The sequence below is a fragment of the Triplophysa rosa genome, linkage group LG20, assembly GCF_024868665.1.
Source record: "Triplophysa rosa linkage group LG20, Trosa_1v2, whole genome shotgun sequence".
Classification (NCBI taxonomy): domain Eukaryota; kingdom Metazoa; phylum Chordata; class Actinopteri; order Cypriniformes; family Nemacheilidae; genus Triplophysa; species Triplophysa rosa.
In genome coordinates this window covers 1,230,058-1,249,925 of record NC_079909.1, presented here as the reverse complement: position 1 = coordinate 1,249,925, position 19,868 = coordinate 1,230,058, and the positions used below count along the sequence as shown (strand labels likewise).

The 19,868-nt window shown below is 43.1% G+C and overlaps 1 protein-coding gene across 1 annotated transcript in view; it reads right to left on the bottom strand.

Annotated features, from left to right (window-relative positions):
• Positions 1–19,868, bottom strand: part of mcrs1 (microspherule protein 1) — a 67,841-nt gene that overhangs the window by 30,536 nt on the left and 17,437 nt on the right. The window contains exons 3-5 of the mRNA XM_057361638.1: positions 10,844–11,008; positions 10,629–10,738; positions 10,434–10,542 (exon numbers count right to left, since the gene is read on the bottom strand). Of these exons, the coding sequence (XP_057217621.1) occupies positions 10,434–10,542; positions 10,629–10,738; positions 10,844–11,008 (384 nt within the window). The remainder of the gene's footprint in view (positions 1–10,433; positions 10,543–10,628; positions 10,739–10,843; positions 11,009–19,868) is intronic.

Genomic DNA, 19,868 nt, shown 5'->3' with positions numbered 1-19,868 from the left:
CGTCACATGCCTACTTCAACACACAGCCATTAATGTCTAAACCACTGACAACAAAAGTGAGTACACCCCTAAGTGAAAATGTCCAAATTGGGACCAAAGTGTCAATATTTTGTGTGGCCACCATTATTTTCCAGCACTGCCTTAACCCTCTTGGGCATGGAGTTCACCAGATCTTCACAGGTTGCCACTGGAGTCCTCTTCCAGACTTCCATGATGACATCACGGAGCTGGTGGATGTTAGAGACCTTGCGGGTCCTTCACCCCACACATGCCCCACAGATGCTCAATAGGGTTTAGGTCTTCACCTTTACACTCAGCTTCTTTAGCAAGGCAGTGGTCGTCTTGGAGGTGGGTTTGGGGTCGTTATTATGTTGGAATACTGCCCTGTGGCCCAGTCTTCGAAAGGGAGGGGATCATGCTCTGCTTCAGTATGTCACAGTACATGTTGGCATTCATGGTTCCCCTCAATGAACTGTAGCTCCCCAGTGCCGGCAGCACTCATGCAGCCCCAGACCATGACACTCCCACCACCATGCTTGACTGTAGGCAAGACACACTTGTCTTTGTACTCCTCACCTGGTTGCCGCCACACACACTTGACACCATCTGAACCAAATAAGTTTATCTTGGTCTCATCAGACCACAGGACATGGTTCCAGTAATCCATGTCCTTAGTCTGCTTGTCTTCAGCAAACTGTTTGCAGGCTTTCTTGTGCATCATCTTTAGAAGAGGCTTCCTTCTGGGACGACAGCCATGCAGACCAATTTGATGCAGTGTGCAGCGTATGGATGGAGCCCCCACCCCTTCAACCTCTGCCTCATACGTCTATTTCCCAAAGACAACCTCTGGATATGAAGCTGAGCACGTGCACTCAACTTCATTTTTGCAGTTTAGACATTAATGGCTGTGTGTCGAGTTATTTTGAGGGGACAGCAAATTTACACTGTTATACAAGTTGTACACTCACTACTTTATATTGTAGCAAAGTGTCATTTCTTCAGTGTTGTCACATGAAAAGATATAATAAAATATTTACAATAATGTGGGCGGTGTACTCACTTCTGTGAGATACTGTAGGTAGTCTATACCTACGGCCAGATGGAAGGGGTATAAAATACTGATAGAGTGGGTGATCTGGGTTATTCAGGACTGTATGTGCTTTCCGAATCACAGCTAAGATAACAGAATCTGATAACTTGGGAGTAGTCATACCGATAATCTTCCCAGCCAAATAAGTTATCTTTAGAAGTTTGTTCTTATTAGCAACTATAAGCATATGGAAAAATCAGATGGAACCATACATAAGAACCGGCTCAATAATACTTCTATATAAGAGGAGAAGGAGATGAGGCTGCACAGACACGTTTTTAAGTTTACGAAGAACTGTAAGTCTCTGTTGACAGCACTTGTAGATACCTTGAACATGCTGATTACAATTAAGATGGTCATCCAAAATAATGCCAAGGTATATAAAATGTTCCACCCTTTCACATATTTCACCATTGATAGTAATACTAAAATGGGTCAGTGATTTCGAAGAACAGAAAATCAGTCCTTTAGTCTTTGAGATATTAAGTTTGAGAAAATTATCATCACACCATGTGCAAAAATCTGTTATAGAACGTTGATAGTCCAAAAAATATCAACTACCCTTATTATTTAGCAACGCAATAATAGCTGTATCGTCTGCAAATTTAAAATAATGGGTAGTAGTAAATGAGCTCTGACAGTCATTTGTGTAAAGAGAATAGAGAAATGGACTTAATATACACCCTTGGGGTGCTCCCGTATTAAAAACAATAGTTGCTCATAATAAAGTATCCACTTTTACTATTTGAGGTCTATCAGAAAGAAAATTATAAATCCAGTGAATGAATGATGATGGAACTTGCAATACCTGTAGTTTCTTAATTACCTGATGACGCTGGATTGAATTGAAAGCAGAAATAAAATAGATAAAAAGAAGTCTAGCATAATTTCCAGGAATATCCAAATGTTGAAGTAGACAGTGCAGAAGACAAGCCACTGCATCGTTCGTACCTCTGTTTTGTTTATACGCAAAATGAAAACAATCTAAAAATGGTGAAACATGTGGAAGAATAATGCATTGGATCTTTCGAGGTTAACGATACTGGCCTATAAATGATTTAACTCTGATGGATGTGATTTTTTAGGGACAGGGACAACAATTGATGATTTCCAAATAACCAGAATTTTTGAAGTATGAAGTGATTGAAGAAAAAGAGATTTTTATTTTTATAACACTGTTTAGCCTTGGAAATTTCATTTTTAATGTCCTGGTTTATAATCTTAAAACCCGCAAAATCCCTCTGCCTAAATGCAAGTTGTTTCTTGTGGAAAATATATTTTATCTGTGAATTGATCCACAGTTTAAAAATTTTGATTATGTTTTGATTATCTTTACCGCAGTCTGTGCGCGCAAAGCAACCTTTGAGGCGTGCAATAGCATCTTCCGACCATTGGGGGAATCTGTGTATTACCGGCTTATGTTGTTTCAACCGTTTTTTATAAACAGGAAGCAAATGGATCATGTTATGATCTAGGGCTGCAACAACTAATCGATAAAATCGATAATAATCGATAATGAAATTCGTTGTCAACGAATGTGACGTCACGGACCAACTAATCGATGATGAAATTCGTTTCATTATCGAAATTCGCAGTTATAAATCAAGCGCGTCTTCTTCCCTTTTAAAATTACCATTTTAGATGCGTCTCTCCGTGCAGCATGAGCTGCGCAGTTTTAAAGTCAGATGTGTCTCTCCGTGGATGCGTCTCTTCGTGCAGCGCGAGATGCGCAGTTTTAAAGTCACACTTGTCTCTCCGTGCTGCGCGAGTTGCAGTTTTAAAATCACACTTGTCTCTCCATGCAGCGCGAGGTGCGCAGTTTTAAAGTCAGATGTGTCTCTTCGTGCAGCGCGAGATGCACAGTTTTAAAGTCACACTTGTCTCTCCGTGCAGCGCGAGGTGCGCAGTTTTACAGTCAGACGTGTCTCTCCGTGGATGCGTCTCTTCATGCAGCGCGAGATGCGCCATTTTAAAGTCAGACGTGTCTCTCCGTGGATGCGTCTCTTCGTGCAGCGCGAGATGCGCAGTTTTAAAGTCACACTTGTCTCTCCGTGCTGGAGGTGCACAGTTTTAAAGTCACACTTGTCTCTCCGTGCAGTGCGAGGTGCGCAGTTTTAAAGTCACACGTGTCTCTCCGTGCTGCACGAGGTGCGCAGTTTTAAAGTCACACGTGTCTCTCCGTGCAGCGCGAGGTGCGCAGTTTTAAATTCACACGTGTCTCTCCGTGCAGCGCGAGGTGCGCAGTTTTAAAGTCACACGTGTCTCTCCGTGCAGCGCGAGGTGCGCAGTTTTAAAGTCACACGTGTCTCTCCGTGCAGCGCGAGGTGCGCAGTTTTAAAGTCACACGTGTCTCTCCGTGCTGCACGAGGTGCGCAGTTTTAAAGTCACACGTGTCTCTCCGTGCAGCGCGAGGTGCGCAGTTTTAAAGTCACACGTGTCTCTCCGTGCAGCGCGAGGTGCGCAGTTTTAAAGTCACACGTGTCTCTCCGTGCAGCGCGAGGTGCGCAGTTTTAAAGTCAGACGTGTTTTGCATGCATCTCTTCAAGCTGCGCAGTTTTAAAGTTTAAAGGGGAGAGGTGTTTAAATGACAAAATTAAAGATTATATTAGTAAAACCCAATTTGTGGCGTTTGCACTTTGCAAAGTACATAATAGGCTAAATACCCTGATTTGGTGGTTTATTTAGTTCAGAGGTGGGTAACGAAGTACATTTACTTGAGAACTGTACTTAAGTACACTTTTTGAGTATTTGTACTTAAGTATTACTTTTTCTGTTTACTTTTTACTGTACTTCACTACATTTGAATGACAAATATCTCCCTTTTCATGGCACAAAAAAAGATTTCCTTGGCCGACCCTCCCCTCACTCCCACGTTTGGGAGAGACTATTGTCAGTTGCTTCTATATGACACACATGAATCAACTCACCAGGTGTGTTAATTATGGAGACATTCACAACATTTTGGGAGAAGGCTAATGAGTTCAGTTGTGTATACTTTTCCCATATCTGATTTACTTATTATAAGCAAAAGATGTAATTACATTTATATCCGATTAATTGAAAAAATAATCGTCCAACTAATCGATTATCAAAATAATCGTTAGTTGCAGCCCTATTATGATCCGCCAGCCCCAATGGTGGAAGAGCTCTGGCCTTTTAAGCTTCTGGGATATTGCTGTAACACAAGTCAATAGTTCTATTAAATCTTGTCAGTACATCTACATATTAATTGAAAGCAGGCAGGAGGTAGTCGAGCCGACAGCTGTTAAAGTTGCCAAGAAGTAATACTGGATCTAGGGATGCACGATATTATCGGCAGATAATGGCTTATAAATTAATTATCGGCCCGATAAAGAAAATAACGCCGATATGCCTCGCCGATAGGAAGCTGTAATTAAATCATGCTTGTAAAAGCAGCACATTCTTACATTAACTGAGTGCACAAAGAAATCCATCTCTGCGCCCGTCAGCCGCGCACTGCCTATTTATTGATTAACGTTTTTAACTAAAACACAGAGTAAAAATAAAGTTGAATCCTGCCCATCGTCCATCGGGGGTAGACTTTGAACTTGAGCTCAAGCGTGCATAATATGCAACGCGCCGCCCTTTGACTTTCGTCTCTGCACACTGCCGTTTTGTAGTCTCCATTTCTAAGACACCTATGCTCTTGTTGCTTCATTCAATTAATATTCACCAAATTCATTTTCCAAATGTTTTAAAATTATTTTGTTTATCATCATTTTAAAATGTGAAAAGCAGGGCTCGACATTAACGCTTGTTCGGGACAAGTGAATGTTTTGTATAGGCAAGTGAGAGATAACTTTACTTGCCTGACTGGACAAGTAACGTGAAAAAAATAACAACAATGCGACATATATGTAGAATAATAAGAATATGTGCATTAGACAGAGCTGTGTGTTTGTGTGTAGTGCGTTTGTCGTGGTGGTGTTTGTTGTGTGTGACAATAATCAATGGCGCATCGCACTGAGTCCATGTAACTACATGCGGACGCAGAGTCCTGTTATTTAAATGTGATCTGGCTGTTCTGCGTGTCTGAGTGAATTACGTGCACAGTTTAACATACAACACGAGTGATGGTCGAGTATTTTATCTGCGTCTCCACTGTATGAGGATGTCAACACATGAACTTCTTCTCCAGTCAGAGTTGCTCTGAGAGTTTATTTTACGAGCGTTTTACTGTTTGAGTGAAGCTATCTGCAAACAAGCGTCTTCCCCTGGACCGTCAAAATAAAAGTCCCATTAAATTGAACACTCAGACAAAAAATACTGTGGTGTACTATAGTATTGTTTTTGAAAATTGTAGTGCCCTTGTAGTGAATTGATAAACACTGTATACTATAGAGAAGTTCAAAAACACTACAGTATCTAAGAATTTTACTGCAGTTTACTATAGTATACTACAGTAATTTATGTGGACAAATATACCACTATTGTATAGTTAAAAAGGAAAAATACATAACTGAGAAATATTCAAACTAATTTAGGTAATCTAAAAATGATACGGCCCTAATTTATTCATCTGTATGTAACATTAATGTCTTTTGTCAGTTACCTGTCTATTCATAATGAACTGTACTTGCATATTTTTTTAATGATGCCAACAGACGATTTATACTCCTACAGTTTGGCCTGTGCTACCAAACTTTAAACCTTTCTAGCACCAGTGGTATGTGCCACCCAAAAGCGGACACGCAGTGGATACGCCCGGTGTAAAAACGCCCGGTGGATAAGCATATATCGGTATCGGCATCGGCTATCGGCTTAAATGAGGTGGAAATTATCGGCATATCAGATATCAGCAAAAATCCAATATCGTGCATCACTACTGGATACTGGAGCATACTGCTCAGATGCTGCCTTGACATTGGCGCTTGGTGGAACATAAACACAGCTAAGCACACAACAGTCGAGAACTCCCTCGGGAGATAAAAAGCACGGGCAGACAGGGTGAGCAGCTCCAAGTCCATTTTGTTTTTCAATGAACGAACATTTGAGTGAATAACTGAAGGTAGTGGAGGTTTAAGGGGACGATTCTGAGTCTACAGCACACATCTCACACATCCACGCCTCCCTCTTTTCCTCTTTTAGCCAGGAGTTACTGCTATGTCAGGCGGAATGAGGATAGATGGATTCAGTTGACAATAAATGGAATCACAAAGAAGTAAAAGTCCATCGCGGGGTTAGATGAGTCCATGTCCAGCTCCGACATCATGTAATTGAATACTCCAAACAGCACAGTCACTCATAATCCATATTCCATAAGAATAATCCAATCCAAATCCAATTTCTCCAATTTGCCATAATGTTTCAGCCGTAGTACACTCTCCGCATAAAAATAAAATGCTCATTGGGTCAGCAGTGAGACAAAACAGGAAAAGGAGAAAGATACTTTTTAACAGCAAAAGAATTAAGAAATATAGCTGCAAGCAGAGATGACCGGCCCTCACACGCCGTGCCACTGCTTCATGGTGGCTCTTAAGAAAACAATGCACAGTGGGTATGTGCATTTAAGTGCTCAAATCTGATCCAAATCACTCAATGTATGCTGCATCATTACTAAGTAACGCGTTACTGCCCAACACTGGTCACAATTTAAATCAGCTTTGTCTCTACATTATTCTGACTATGCCCCAAAACATTGAACAATGGGGCTTTGCATCTATGGAGCTCGGAGCTTGGGCCCTAATTAGTATCAGAATAAGCTTTATTCACCAAGTGTGCATACGCACACAAGCAATTTGTTCTGGTGGTTACAGGAGGTCTTAAAGGGATTTATAGCGGTCACAAATAACAGATATACGAGTTATTGCATAGTTTTTTTTGATGGTTTTGAATGTGTAAAATGTTGACCTGTTGAGACTATACAACAGTAATCAAGTATTTCAGGAGCAGAATGTTTATATAAAGAATACGGAATGCATTTGCCTCACAGAAAGTTTTAAAACATTTTAACGCATACTTCAATGTAAATTTTATCAATAATAATCGCAATTACAATATCACGGGGAATAACATCAAAATTTATGAGTTATTTAATTATTTGACCCTAGATGAAGCAAATACATTTGTCTAGGAATATCTTGCATTATTAAAGCTACACTTGCCGGAATGATTTAAATTTTGTGCCATCCTGCTGTGAACATATTACGTGGCTCAAAAAGGCTCACTCCCCATGGAGAAAAATGTCCTTTTTTCAGATTGTGGAGAAGGTTACTCGAGAATTTGGTCTTCGTTTTAACCATAAATTGTATTTTGCTTTCAATCCTCCCAATGTTGTCTGTTCCATATGAAGAATTCAGATGGAAAACCCTCAAAGTCCATCAGATGACATTTTTTATCAGGCTCCTCCATTTAGCTTCACTACTAGCAAAACCAGATATTTCAGACTGGGCAGAGTGTGGTATTTAGTGTGTTTTGAAGCAAAATCATTTGAGTAACATATACTATGTGTGGAGAGCATTCACTTCACATTATAATCTCATTTTTGACGGAGGTGGAATTTGCATCAGAACTCTTCATATGCAAGCGAAGCTCGAGCAGAATGTTTTTAATGTGAATGGCAAACGCAATAAGAACTTTTCAGATATTTTATCTAATAAGTGAACTATGCTAACATACTGATTTGATATGAAATTAAGCAACAGAATTGCTCCGTGATTTTGAATTACTCTCGTGAGACCTTGAAATTGCACATGGATAGAGTCCGCATCGATCCAGGAAGTCAAATATACATAGGGAAAATCGGCCGACTTTGAATAATATTTTACTTAAAAGCAAGATAGGCAATGGTGGATGTGCTAGCTGTTCAAGATTGAGATGGCCTGCAAGAAGAAGCGGTTCTTGTGTCTAGATGTTCTAGTGCACTAACGGCAGAAGTACAGACAGATTGTGTCCAGGGTGGGAGGGGTCTTTGATGATGTTACCTGCCCGTTTCTTCAACCGGGACCATGTCTCCACCCTTTAGGCCCAATCCCAATTCTACCCATTACACCTACACTTGTCTCAATTCTCTTTTGGTTGGAGGGGTAGGGGTAAGGGGTAAGGGGAAGGGCCAGATAGCCCTTCAAACAAAGATTTTTCGGGACCTCACTTCAAACGAAGGGCTAAGAGAAATTTCCAACATGGCTGCTCACTCGAGCAGGCAGACCCAAATGCAAGTAATTTTTTCCATTAATAAGGATTTTTATGACAATTTTTCATTTTATGTATGTTACATTCAATCTTGTGTTTGTATTTACGGTGATGTTCTTTTAACGTTTGCAAAAAAATTCGCTACAGTTTGCTAGCGGACAGCACTGATTGCACGATATTAGAAAAAATATTTTTATGTCATATACCCGGTGCATCGGCGCATGTCCTCTGATGTAACGTTAGGAGCTAGCAACGACATATGATGACGTATACCAGTGTAGTAGAGCTGTCCCATTTCTTAGTGGAAAATTTGTAACCCTTCCCCTTGCCACTTTGTTTCAGGTGTAGGTGTAGAAAATAGAATTGGGATAGTCTCCACTGCAACCATTTTTCAGAACTGCAACCTACCTGTAGTCTCCAGAAATACAAGGTGTCAGGTCCTCAGAGACTGCTAAGATAAAGAATCGAAAATTATGACCCCCACTTAATAAGAATCACATCCTGAAGTGTTGTGAAATACATAAAGGCTGGTTTCATGAACAAATAGGTTGAGAGTGACTTTTAAGGAAAAGTACCAGCACCAGTTCAATTCACACTTAGTTTACAACATATTAGCATTTGATTCTTATTATGTTTGTGTGAAAGGGAGGGTTCAGATTCTTTAGCAAAGACTCCAGTTTTGAAAAATGGAGGCACTGGAAACTAAAAGGCTTCCTTATGGTTTCACACCATATTCTTCCCCTTGTTTTGTACATGTAACTGTATCGTTTCTTCTTTTCCTGTTTTGTCTGACTGCTGACTAGACATGTGCCAATATTCTGTAATGCGATTAATTGCGGTAATGAATTAGCACGATGTTGTTATCGCGGGCACTTTGAAATGCCGCGAAAATATATAATTTTTTAGAACGTGTATTTGTTTATTTTTCATCAACCGGATAAAAGTACACTGCGTGTATGCTGATGTAGGAATGCGCACTCTGATCTAAACAATCCTAATCCCCATGTGGAGATGCCTACGTGTGTGTGTGCGCACGCTGCTGAGCAAAAGATGCGTGCGCACTCTGATGTAAACAGCACCACATGGAGAGGAAGCATGGCGGAAGGAGGAACGCTGCCGACGATTTATCCCCCTTCTAAAAGGGTGAAGTCTGAGGTTTGGAAATATTTTGGGTTAAAAGTAAGCCGAGTAATGAAATTTGACAGTGTGGCAGAATAATTATTTTAATTATACGTTGATGGAACGCAATAGTCAGTGAATCAGAGTGAATTTGCTGTTTATAAATGTTTAGCTTGCTATAATAGTTAACACACTGGCTTGGCTTGTTATTCAAACAACAACAACAATAATAATAATAATAATAATAATAATAACATGAATTGTAGTACTAGCGTTGTACAGACATAAGTATATTTAAAAGCAGTTAACAAAAGTTGTTCTTTTGCAGTTTGCACTTTATTCTGTTTGAATAAACTCACTTTATACATCATTACTGTGTGTTGTTTTATTTATATTTAAATGTTTGAGGTTCTCTTTATTATTTAAAATAAAGTTGTTATCAAGAGGAAAACACTGAAGTTGGTTTATATTTTCAACCTGCATTTCTCATAGAATTGAATACTGCGATAATACCGTTTACCGCCATGAAACCTTAATCAATTAATCGCAGCATGGAAATTTGATACCGGCACAAGCCTACTGCTGACCCAATCAGCATTTTGAGTCTGACGCCTACATGTTGCAATTTCTAATATTGATTAGTATTGCATTCTGTTAATGGCCATTTAATATTTTTTTTACTTTTCAGTGTATATTAAATGTCTGTTTTGACTCATTATACCTGTAATAGAAATCTTGCTTAATAATATTGCACGCCTAAATATAAATCATTTTTCACTTTAAGCCCTTGCTAATCACTTATAAATTATTATATACAGAATTAATAGTAGTTATTAAAATTGAGGTGGTTAGGAATTGGAAAAAATATTATCAGACTATCAACTTGCACAATAACTATGCACACACTGTATGTTTATGCAGCTGGACCCAGGAACCGTGCAGTAACAAAACTAGTGCTGAATCTTTTTAATTAAATCTGCTCTGAATGCAAAAGAGGTTCTTAATTCCCAAAACCTATCCCTAAGTGTTGATTTTACAACATGAAACCACATTATAAAGATGAAAGTCTTACAGAGGTGATTTTTGAGAGAAGAGTTTCCTCGGCCTGACTAAACAGAGCTTTACTCTGAATGGCTGCGATGGCCTCTGGATGCAGCTGTCGCATGGCCTGCCACGCCAACCTGTCAAAAACACGCACATACAGATATTACTTTTACATTTTTTTTATTCATTATTTTTAACCATGTAAGAATGATGATCAACTCACTTTGAAATGACAGGGTCATACAGCAGAGCATACCAGCGCTCCTTAATCTCTCGCAGTGTGAAACGACAGCTGAATTTCACCCCTAAATGAACTGATGTCAGATCTGTGGTCTGAACATCAACACAGGCCATGAGAATTAAACTCAGCACTCAACTTTACATCACAAAATCCATATTCAACTTGCTAAAAAAAGACTTAATCATCACTCTGCTGACCTGTAAGACGGCATTTATGAGCAGAAGATCATCGGTTGGTTTCCAGCGGCCCAGGTCTTTAGTGATCTGCAGTGGCTGCTTATTTTTCTTCATTCGTTTGGGCACAGAGGAAGGTGCGATCACCATGGTAAGAGGAGGTGTAAGACAGCTGCTGGACTTCAAACCCTGCCGTTCAGATGACGACAAAAACAAAAATGCCATTACTATACAATAATTAAACTTTACATTTACATGCATTTTTATGCATTTGTCATTTATCCAACATGGCTTACACTGCATTATACTATACATTTTGTTCCTGAGTACATTAAACACTCCAACAGCAAACAGCGGATCAGTTAAACGATAATGAATTAGCATGAGTTAAAAACAAAATTGCTCAAATGAGTGCTCAACTAAAATAGTTAAATTTTTCATAATCTGCATATTTGCACTTCGATCCAGCAGTGACTAAAGACGGTTTCTGCAGACGCACACGTCTGGACAGCAGTTAACTTCCGATCTGTGTTTGTTTATCAGTCTGGCTAGTGTCTAATAATATTACAGGGTTTTTCCTACATAGAGAAATTGGAGGCATTTGACTGCGTCAAATGTTGTGCCGCCTCAGACTCTCACCAAAATTATGTCAGGTGTCTTCACAAGAAATGCTGCCTGCATTTAACAGACTGTAATTTGTAACTGCAGTTGCGGCATTACGCCACAGTAGAGGCGCTGTTTCGTTATCAGCACACTGAGGCGCTTTTGAATCCAAGAAAGTTTAATTTCTTGAAATGTCTTAAATTAACATGACGTCCATCATTGTAATGTCTTCAGCTGTGCAGTTGGATCGTCAAATCAGCGTATACTGTACACAGGAGTTCGCCAGTATGAACGCACGACTCGCACACGAATGACTAATTTGAACCGATTCATTTAAACTATTTAACTTTTCAGTCACTAGCGAATATAAGATATCATTGAATCATTTAAAGTGAACCACAGAGAATACAAGATGTGAATGAGCTTTGCTCATTTAGTAAGACTGGTTAATTCAGTTTGCTATTGTGGGCTGAAAAGTTAGTTGAAAATGATAGAAAAGCTTTATTTGATCAAAAAACATTTCTGTTTGGTTGAATAAAACTTAATATTTTTAATACTTTTATATAACTTAATAATTGTCATTTTCATCTAATTTTATTAGAACTTTTAATATGTCAAAGTCACTTTGGTTAAGCCACTTAAAGGTACGGTAGTACGTGTGTGTGTACAAGATCAGGAAGGCAACACCTCCGCCTCATTTTGAGCCAGGAAAAAAACTGTATTACTATTTAAATTTAATTTAATTTATGTTAATATCAATTCATATTATTATTTTATTATATAATAATTGTATTAACTAAACGATTAGTTTAACTAAACGATTAGTTTAACTAAACGATTAGTTGAATGGGTCCTGTAGTTTTGACGCATTTGAAGAAACAGTATGGTACATTGACATCTAGCGGTTGAGCTTGGTATGGCAGTCTAAGAGTGCTTTCTCACCTGACTCATTTAGTACGGTTGAATCGCACAAGAGTTCATTTTTCTTCTTGGTGCGGCTCGTTTGGGCAGGTGTGAATGCAGCAATCGCAAACGAGTGCGCACCAAAAGCGGACCAAATAAGCATACCGAGACCTCTTTGAAAAGGTGGTCTCGGTACCCTTTCAAACAAACACTGGAGCGGTTCGTTTGTGGTGAGAACGTAATTCGACCTCGAAGAGACCCAAATGCAAAAAGTACTGCACTAGGGCTGAACGATTAATCGAAATCGAATTGCAATCGCGATGTGAGACGTTGCGATTTGCTAATCGCAAGAGGCTGCAATGTGGAAGCGATGTGAAAAATAGGAAACGCGTCTGTTCCAAGCCCGCTTCGAGTGGCATTCTTGCAAACCAACGGAGTGACCGCACCTCCGTTATGCCTAATCAGCACTGCCCTAGCCACCTACGTAAACGTCCGACATTAAAAAAACAAACAAACAGAAGGTAGGAGATAGAGAGTGTGTGTTATTATGGCATCTGCAGAGTCAGATCGATCATATTAGGCAAATAAATACAAAAGAACCGTCCAATTCAGAAGACCGCACACACAGCCTGTGTCATACTCGTGCGTCTCTGCCCCAACGTTGTGCGTATCGCGGTCGAGGCATTTAAACTTGACGCGCACACACAGCCTGTTTCATACTCGTTTGTCTCTGCCCCGCGTTGCACGCCTCGCGGACGAGCCATTTAAACTTGACGCGCATACACGGCCTGTTTCGTAATGACGTTTATAGTACTTGAGTCCGGCTCCACACGGGCATCTGGCAATATGGACGAGGCTTGATGCACACGCACACCCTGTGTCAACTCACGCCTATCTCCGTGTTTCAAACAAATGTAAATTCTATCAAACTGTTTTGCTAATTTCACTTGGATGAAATTAAACATTCAGCACATTTTCTACTTGTTTTAAAAAATCCCACATACTACATATACAGTATATACATACAAAATTATAAATCAGCCTATGTAACCTATGAACTATTTTAATAATTCACTAACACAATAGAAAATGTTATGGATTTAAGGGTTACAATGGGAGTTGTATTTGTTTTAATGGAAACTATAATAGTGTACACCTGTATTTGGATTCTATTGGTGTGATGCAACCTGGAAGTTGGGAACCAATTGAACAACAGTAAGCCCTATTTGAATAATGCCCAAAGCACACTACAAAAATGAATTTTGTAATGGTTTTAATGGAAACAATTAGAATTTCTGTAATGTTTTTTTTGTTGTTGTTTTCTTTCAGCAGGGTAACTATACCCATACTGTGCTCCACACAACAATATTGCGCTAAAGCTTGAATTAGAAAAGTTAAAATCGCAAATCAAATCAAATCGCAATCGCAATGTCTGTCAAAAATATCGCAATTAGATATTTTCCCCAAATCGCACAGCCCTATATTGCACTTTTGTGAACTAAATCAGTTGTCGTAGTCAGCTGCACTGTGCATTATGGAATGAGGACAAGTGTTTGTTGACAGTTTGCACTAGCACGGCAGCTCGCGGACAAACATAAGATTGTGAGGAGGTGCGGAGCCTCATAGAAATTTGGTCTGATGACCATATTCCATCCTAGGGATGGGCATTTTTCAATAAGTTCATATTTGAATATTTGAGATCATAAAAAAGAATATGCGAATATTTGTTTATTTAAATTGAGTTAATAATGACGTTATTTGTTAAGTTTTTATTTAGTCATAATTTCAGATCAAACTTATAATTATCATTAAATATTCATAACACATTAATATCATATCCTGTATAGGTTTTTTAATGTTGAAAAAAAGGAAAAAATAGAAAAATACATAAAAACTGCATTTAACCCTGTTCAGAACGGTATAATACAAAAAGAAAACATACAAAACCAAACGAACAGAACGCAATGTATACTGACAGTATGTATATATGTGATATAGGGTGGCATAGTCACTCTCTATTCAGTGGTCAATTGGTGTCAGGTCACATTCTGGCGTAATCGGCAGGGTGTCAGCCACTAGGCGGAGACGTGGGTATTTAGTGTAGTCATGTTTCTCTTTTGTGTTTTTTTTTTAAGCAAAGAAACAGCGTCGTTGGAGTGTGAAGTGCAGATTTCCTCTACTGTGCGTGATTTCCGATTCATGCAGTCCCAGTTGCACATGAGATCCAATACGGTGTTCGGGGACAGCGTCCAGTTAAGGGAGGGTCTTCGTCGTCTGAACTGAAAGAATTAAGGGACATGTTAAAAGCACAGCGAGATCAGTTGAATCAGCTCACTCAAACTTCGATTAACGTCAAGGGGTGCATACACGAAGTTATGTTATGCGGTCCGGACCAGTGATTCGTGGACCGTGTACTCAACCGGGCCATTTTGATAGGCAGTGTAGGGCGTCGTTGTCCGGCTCGTTGTCTTCTGATTTGTGGTCCGCATTGTCATCCAAGCCAGCTGTTGGGGAGCTAGCACCCGCCGGGCTGTTGAGTCACAGTACGGTTGGAGTAATTTGGGGCCCAATGTCTCATTTAATGTCTGGTTGCCCACAACTGGTAGTTAAGATTGGAGTTTCTGTGTCATTGTTAATTGATACAGGCACGATGGTATCCGTGATAACTGAGTTGCTTTGTAAAGTGTGTTGAACCTTGGGGGGAAGAGCGTGTGAAACGCTGTCAGTGGTTTCAGTTACGTGCAGCTAATGAACTTACAAACCTGTATCTCGGTCCTATGGAACTGAATGTAGAGCGGCGTGATAAAGTAGTGCCAGAGTGGGGGGATTTGGTAGCCAAGGATCCCCCTGGTGGCCTGGGTGTTCGTGTCCCCGGAATATCGGGGAGGAACGTTGTGGCGAGGGGAGCGTGGTTTAGCGAAGTCTGAGGAGAGAGGGGCAGGAAACCGGCGGGAAATAAGTAGGACAAAGGCTGATCATAAACACCTGTCTCTTGTTTCAGTGATTGGCGAGAAGAGGATAAAAACCAGCACAAGGGGAGAACAAAGGAGAGGAGAGTTTGGTTGAGCTGAAAGAGGAACGAGCGAGCGAGAGATCGAAAGAGCGGGAGAACGTGAAGGAACGAGAGAGCGAGAGATTCTGCCTGGAGGCATTTAAATTATTTCCTTTTACTTTGTGTTTTGTTTTGAACATTAAAATATCCTCTCAGCCACACCGACCCTGTTTCCTTCCTTCCTTTTTATTTGAACCTCTTTACACTGGTGCCGAAACCCGGGAAGGAAGGAGAACGCCGCCGACATGCAAACTCCGCCAACCACGCCGTTTGCGGACGTCATCCAGGCACTCGCGGGACTCCATCAAGAGCACCATCAGGCGCTGCTGGACCTACAAAAGGAGCAGGAGAAGAGGTTCCAGCTGCTCCTCCAGACCCAGACGGATGACCGCGAGCTGTTCCGGGGCTGGATTACACACCAAGGGCATACCGAGGGGGGCACCATTGGCCGTCGGCCCGTCTGCTCCACTGCTGTTGCATAAGATGGGGCCGCAGGATGACCCAGAGGCCTTCCTGGAGCTCTTCGAGAGGTCCGCGGAGGTATCTGGCTGGCTCCGGGACAGCTGGGCCGCCCGGCTTATTCCGCTGTTATCGGGGGAGGCCCAGCTCGCGGCCCAACAGCTGCCGGTGCAGAACCTCCGGAGCTACGCAGACCTCCGGAAGGCCATCCTCCAGCGAGTAGGACTGACCCAGGAGCAGCAGCGCCAGCGCTTCCGGTCGCTGGAGCTTGGGGAAGGCGGCCAGCCCTTCGTGTTTGCCCAACGGCTCCGGGACGCCTGCCGCAAATGGCTGCTGGACGACGACGGCGATGTCGACACGATCGTGGAGCGGGTGGTTCTGGAGCAGTTCGTGGGAAGGCTGCCCACGGAGACGGCTCAGTGGGTACAGTGCCACCGGCCGGCATCGCTGTCCCAGGCCGTCCAGTTGGCGGAGGACCACATGGCGGCGTGCCGTGGGGTCGGCGAACCTCAAAACTCTCCTCTTTCTTTTTTTTCTGTACCTAGGTCCCGTCCGGTACCGCAGGCAGCAGCTCAGGCCCGAGGCGGCCCGGGATCCAGGTTCCTGCCGAATGTCAAGGCCACCCTCCGGCGTGGTGAGGCTTCCGGGACATCAACTTCCTCTCCCTTTATACCTGCCTCTTCTCGCCAATCCCTTGGCCTGCTTCCTGCCACTGGGGCAGCGGGTAGGCCTGGGCCGGCCTGTTGGCGGTGTGGGGATCCGGGGCACCTCATCAAGAGGTGTCCGGTTATGGAGGTTGGTGCGGTGATCCGGATCCCCGACGCCCCGCGGGCTGCCCTCGATCAAGCTGGCCTGTACCATATACCTGTGAGAATAAAGGGGGGTACCTATCAGGCCTTGGTGGATTCAGGCTGTAACCAAACATCGATCCACCCAGGCGTGATTCATTCTACGGCATTGGATACGAGCCGTGAGGTTAAGGTAAGGTGTGTGCACGGGGAGGTGGTGAGTTATCCCTTGGTGTCTCTGTCGATACAATTTAGGGGGAAAAAGTATACGGTTGAGGTAGCCGTTAATTCGCACCTCCGACACCCGTTAATTCTGGGGACAAATTGGCCAGATTTTAGCGTTTTGTTGGGACATTTATGTGCGGGTGTCTCTTGGAGCAAAGCTGAGCGGAAGGGGGCGGTGGTGCAGCTTGGAGAGGCCGAGCCGGGACCATCGACGGCAGGTTCAGGGGAACAGAGAGCGATTGAGAGGAAGAATCTCTCATCGTGCGATGATTTTCCCCTGGATCAATCTCGAGATGAGTCGCTCAAAAATGCATTTGAACAGGTCCGCACGATAGACGGGCAGCCTCTCCAACCAGCACGGCCACTCACCTATCCATATTTTGCCATTATAAAAGACAGGTTGTATCAAGTGACCCAAGACACTCAATCAAAAGAGGATACAACACAATTGGTCGTCCCAAAGAACTGCCGGGAAATGCTTTTCCAGGCGACTCATTCAAATCCAATGGCAGGGCACTTACGACAAACCGCGACACTAAATCGCCTAACGACCCATTTTTTTTGGCCGGGCATCCACGAGAATGTGCGCAGATGGTGCGCCACTTGTCGTGAATGTCAGTTGGTAAACCCACCGGCCACCCCAAAAGCACCATTGTGCCCTCTCCCTCTAGTACAGGTCCCCTTCGAACGAATTGGTATGGACCTGGTCGGGCCGTTAGAACGATCGGCACGAGGGCATCGCTTTGCATTGGTCATTGTGGACTATGCAACACGATACCCCGAGGCAGTGGCGCTCCGCAATATTTCTGCCAAGAGCGTAGCGGACGCTCTGTTCTCGGTAATCTCCCACGTGGGAATTCCCAAGGAGGTTCTCACGGATCACGTGAGACGGGCACGACGTTCATGTCACGGACACTCCGCGAACTATACGGGTTATTGGGGGTGAAAACGATTCGTACCAGCATCTACCACCCACAAACGGACGGACTGGTCGAACGTTTTAACCGCACTTTAAAAAACCATGATCCGGAAGTTCGTTCACGAGGACACCAAAAATTGGGATAAATGGCTAGAGCCCCTGTTATTTGCCGTGCGCGAGGTCCCTCAAGCCTCCACGGAGTTTTCCCCCTTTGAGTTACTCTATGGGCGTCAGCCCCGCGGGGTGTTAGATGTCCTAAGGGATACTTGGGAGGACGGACCTACCGCTAGTAAAAACGAAATTCAGTATGTCATGGACCTAAGAACAAAACTCCACACGCTGGGGCGGCTCTCTATGGAGAATTTTTTCCAGTGACTGGCTTCCTGTTTCCTGCATCGCTGCCAGCAGCTTGTTTGTATCAGTGCTCTTATCACTTCGCTCTAATATTAGTGTATTTTATTTTCGTTAATTATTATTGACGTTGCTAACTTATCCTGATATCTCAATAACCCTGTTCCTGTTATTTACTTGGAAGAGTCTAAACCAAAAGTGATAGTTAACTTAACGCCGTTAGCATAGCAATAGCGTGTTAGCTTGCTTTCTGTTCACACTGTGGAATATCATCTTGCCTCTGGTTTGTCTTGTGAGCTAACTGTTTCTCTTTTTAAGCGAGTATACTACGATCCATCGAGCAACCTTGGTAAGTTGGAATTGCACTTCAAATCCGGTGAGTTATGGCTTCTATTCCTATTATTGTTACTTGCACCTCATGTCATATGTTTAGCTTAGCCTTCTCTGTCAGCTGCGAGGGCTTTATATGCGATAAATGCAGGGAAATAGTTAGGCTGACAGAGAAGATCTTAGAATTAGAGTCTCGCATCCAATCTTTATCTGAGGATAGTAAGAGNGCAGATCCCCTTATCTCCTTTATCCAAAGAAAAAACAGCTTTCACTACGCCGTTTGGTTTACACCAATTTGTCACACTTCCTTTCGGCTTATTCGGAGCCCCAGCTACCTTTCAGCGTCTCATGGACCGCCTACTGCGTCCACATGTGGCATATGCCGCTGCTTACTTGGATGACATCATCATCTATAGTAATGATTGGCAGCGGCATATGCAGCATTTAAATGCGGTCTTGAGATCGCTGAGAGGAGCGGGACTCATGGCGAACCCGAAGAAGTGTGCAATTGGGCGAGTGGAGGTTAGGTATCTGGGCTTCCACTTGGGTCACGGGCAGGTGCGTCCCCAAATTGATAAGACGGCAGCGATTGCAGCCTCACCGAGGCCCAAGACCAAAAAGGAGGTGAGGCAGTTCCTGGGGATGGCGGGATATTACAGGAGGTTCGTACATGACTATTCGACCCTCGCCAGCCCGCTGACTGACCTCACTAAAAAGGAGGCGCCAAATTCCGTCCAGTGGTCGGAGCCGTGCCAGCAGGCTTTCACCCAAATAAAGGCTGCTCTGTGTGGCGGCCCGCTATTGCACGCTCCTAATTTCGATCTCCCCTTTCTCTTACAGACGGACGCGTCGGACAGAGGGCTGGGAGCAGTCCTGTCCCAGGAGGTAGAGGGGGAGGAACGGCCGGTGCTGTACATTAGTCGGAAGCTCTCGAGGAGAGAGACTATGTACAGCACCATTGAGAAGGAATGCTTGGCAATTAGATGGGCCGTCCTCACCCTCCGCTATTATCTCCTGGGCAGGGAGTTTTCGCTCTGTGCGGACCACGCGCCCCTCCAATGGCTCCACCGGATGAAAGATACCAACGCGTGGATCACCCGTTGGTATCTGGCCTTACAACCCTTTAAGTTTCAGGTGGTCCACAGACCGGGGACCCAGAAGGTGGTAGCCGACTTTCTCTCCAGGAGGGGGGGGAGGAGGCTGCAGGCCGGATGGGGCCCCGGCCTGAGTCGGGCGGTGGGGGTATGTGGCGAGGGGAGCGTGGTTTAGCGAAGTCTGAGGAGAGAGGGGCAGGAAACCAGCGGGAAATAAGTAGGGCAAAGGCTGATCATAAACACCTGTCTCTTGATTCAGTGATTGGCGAGAAGAGGATAAAAACCAGCACAAGGGGAGAACAAAGGAGAGGAGAGTTTGGCTGAG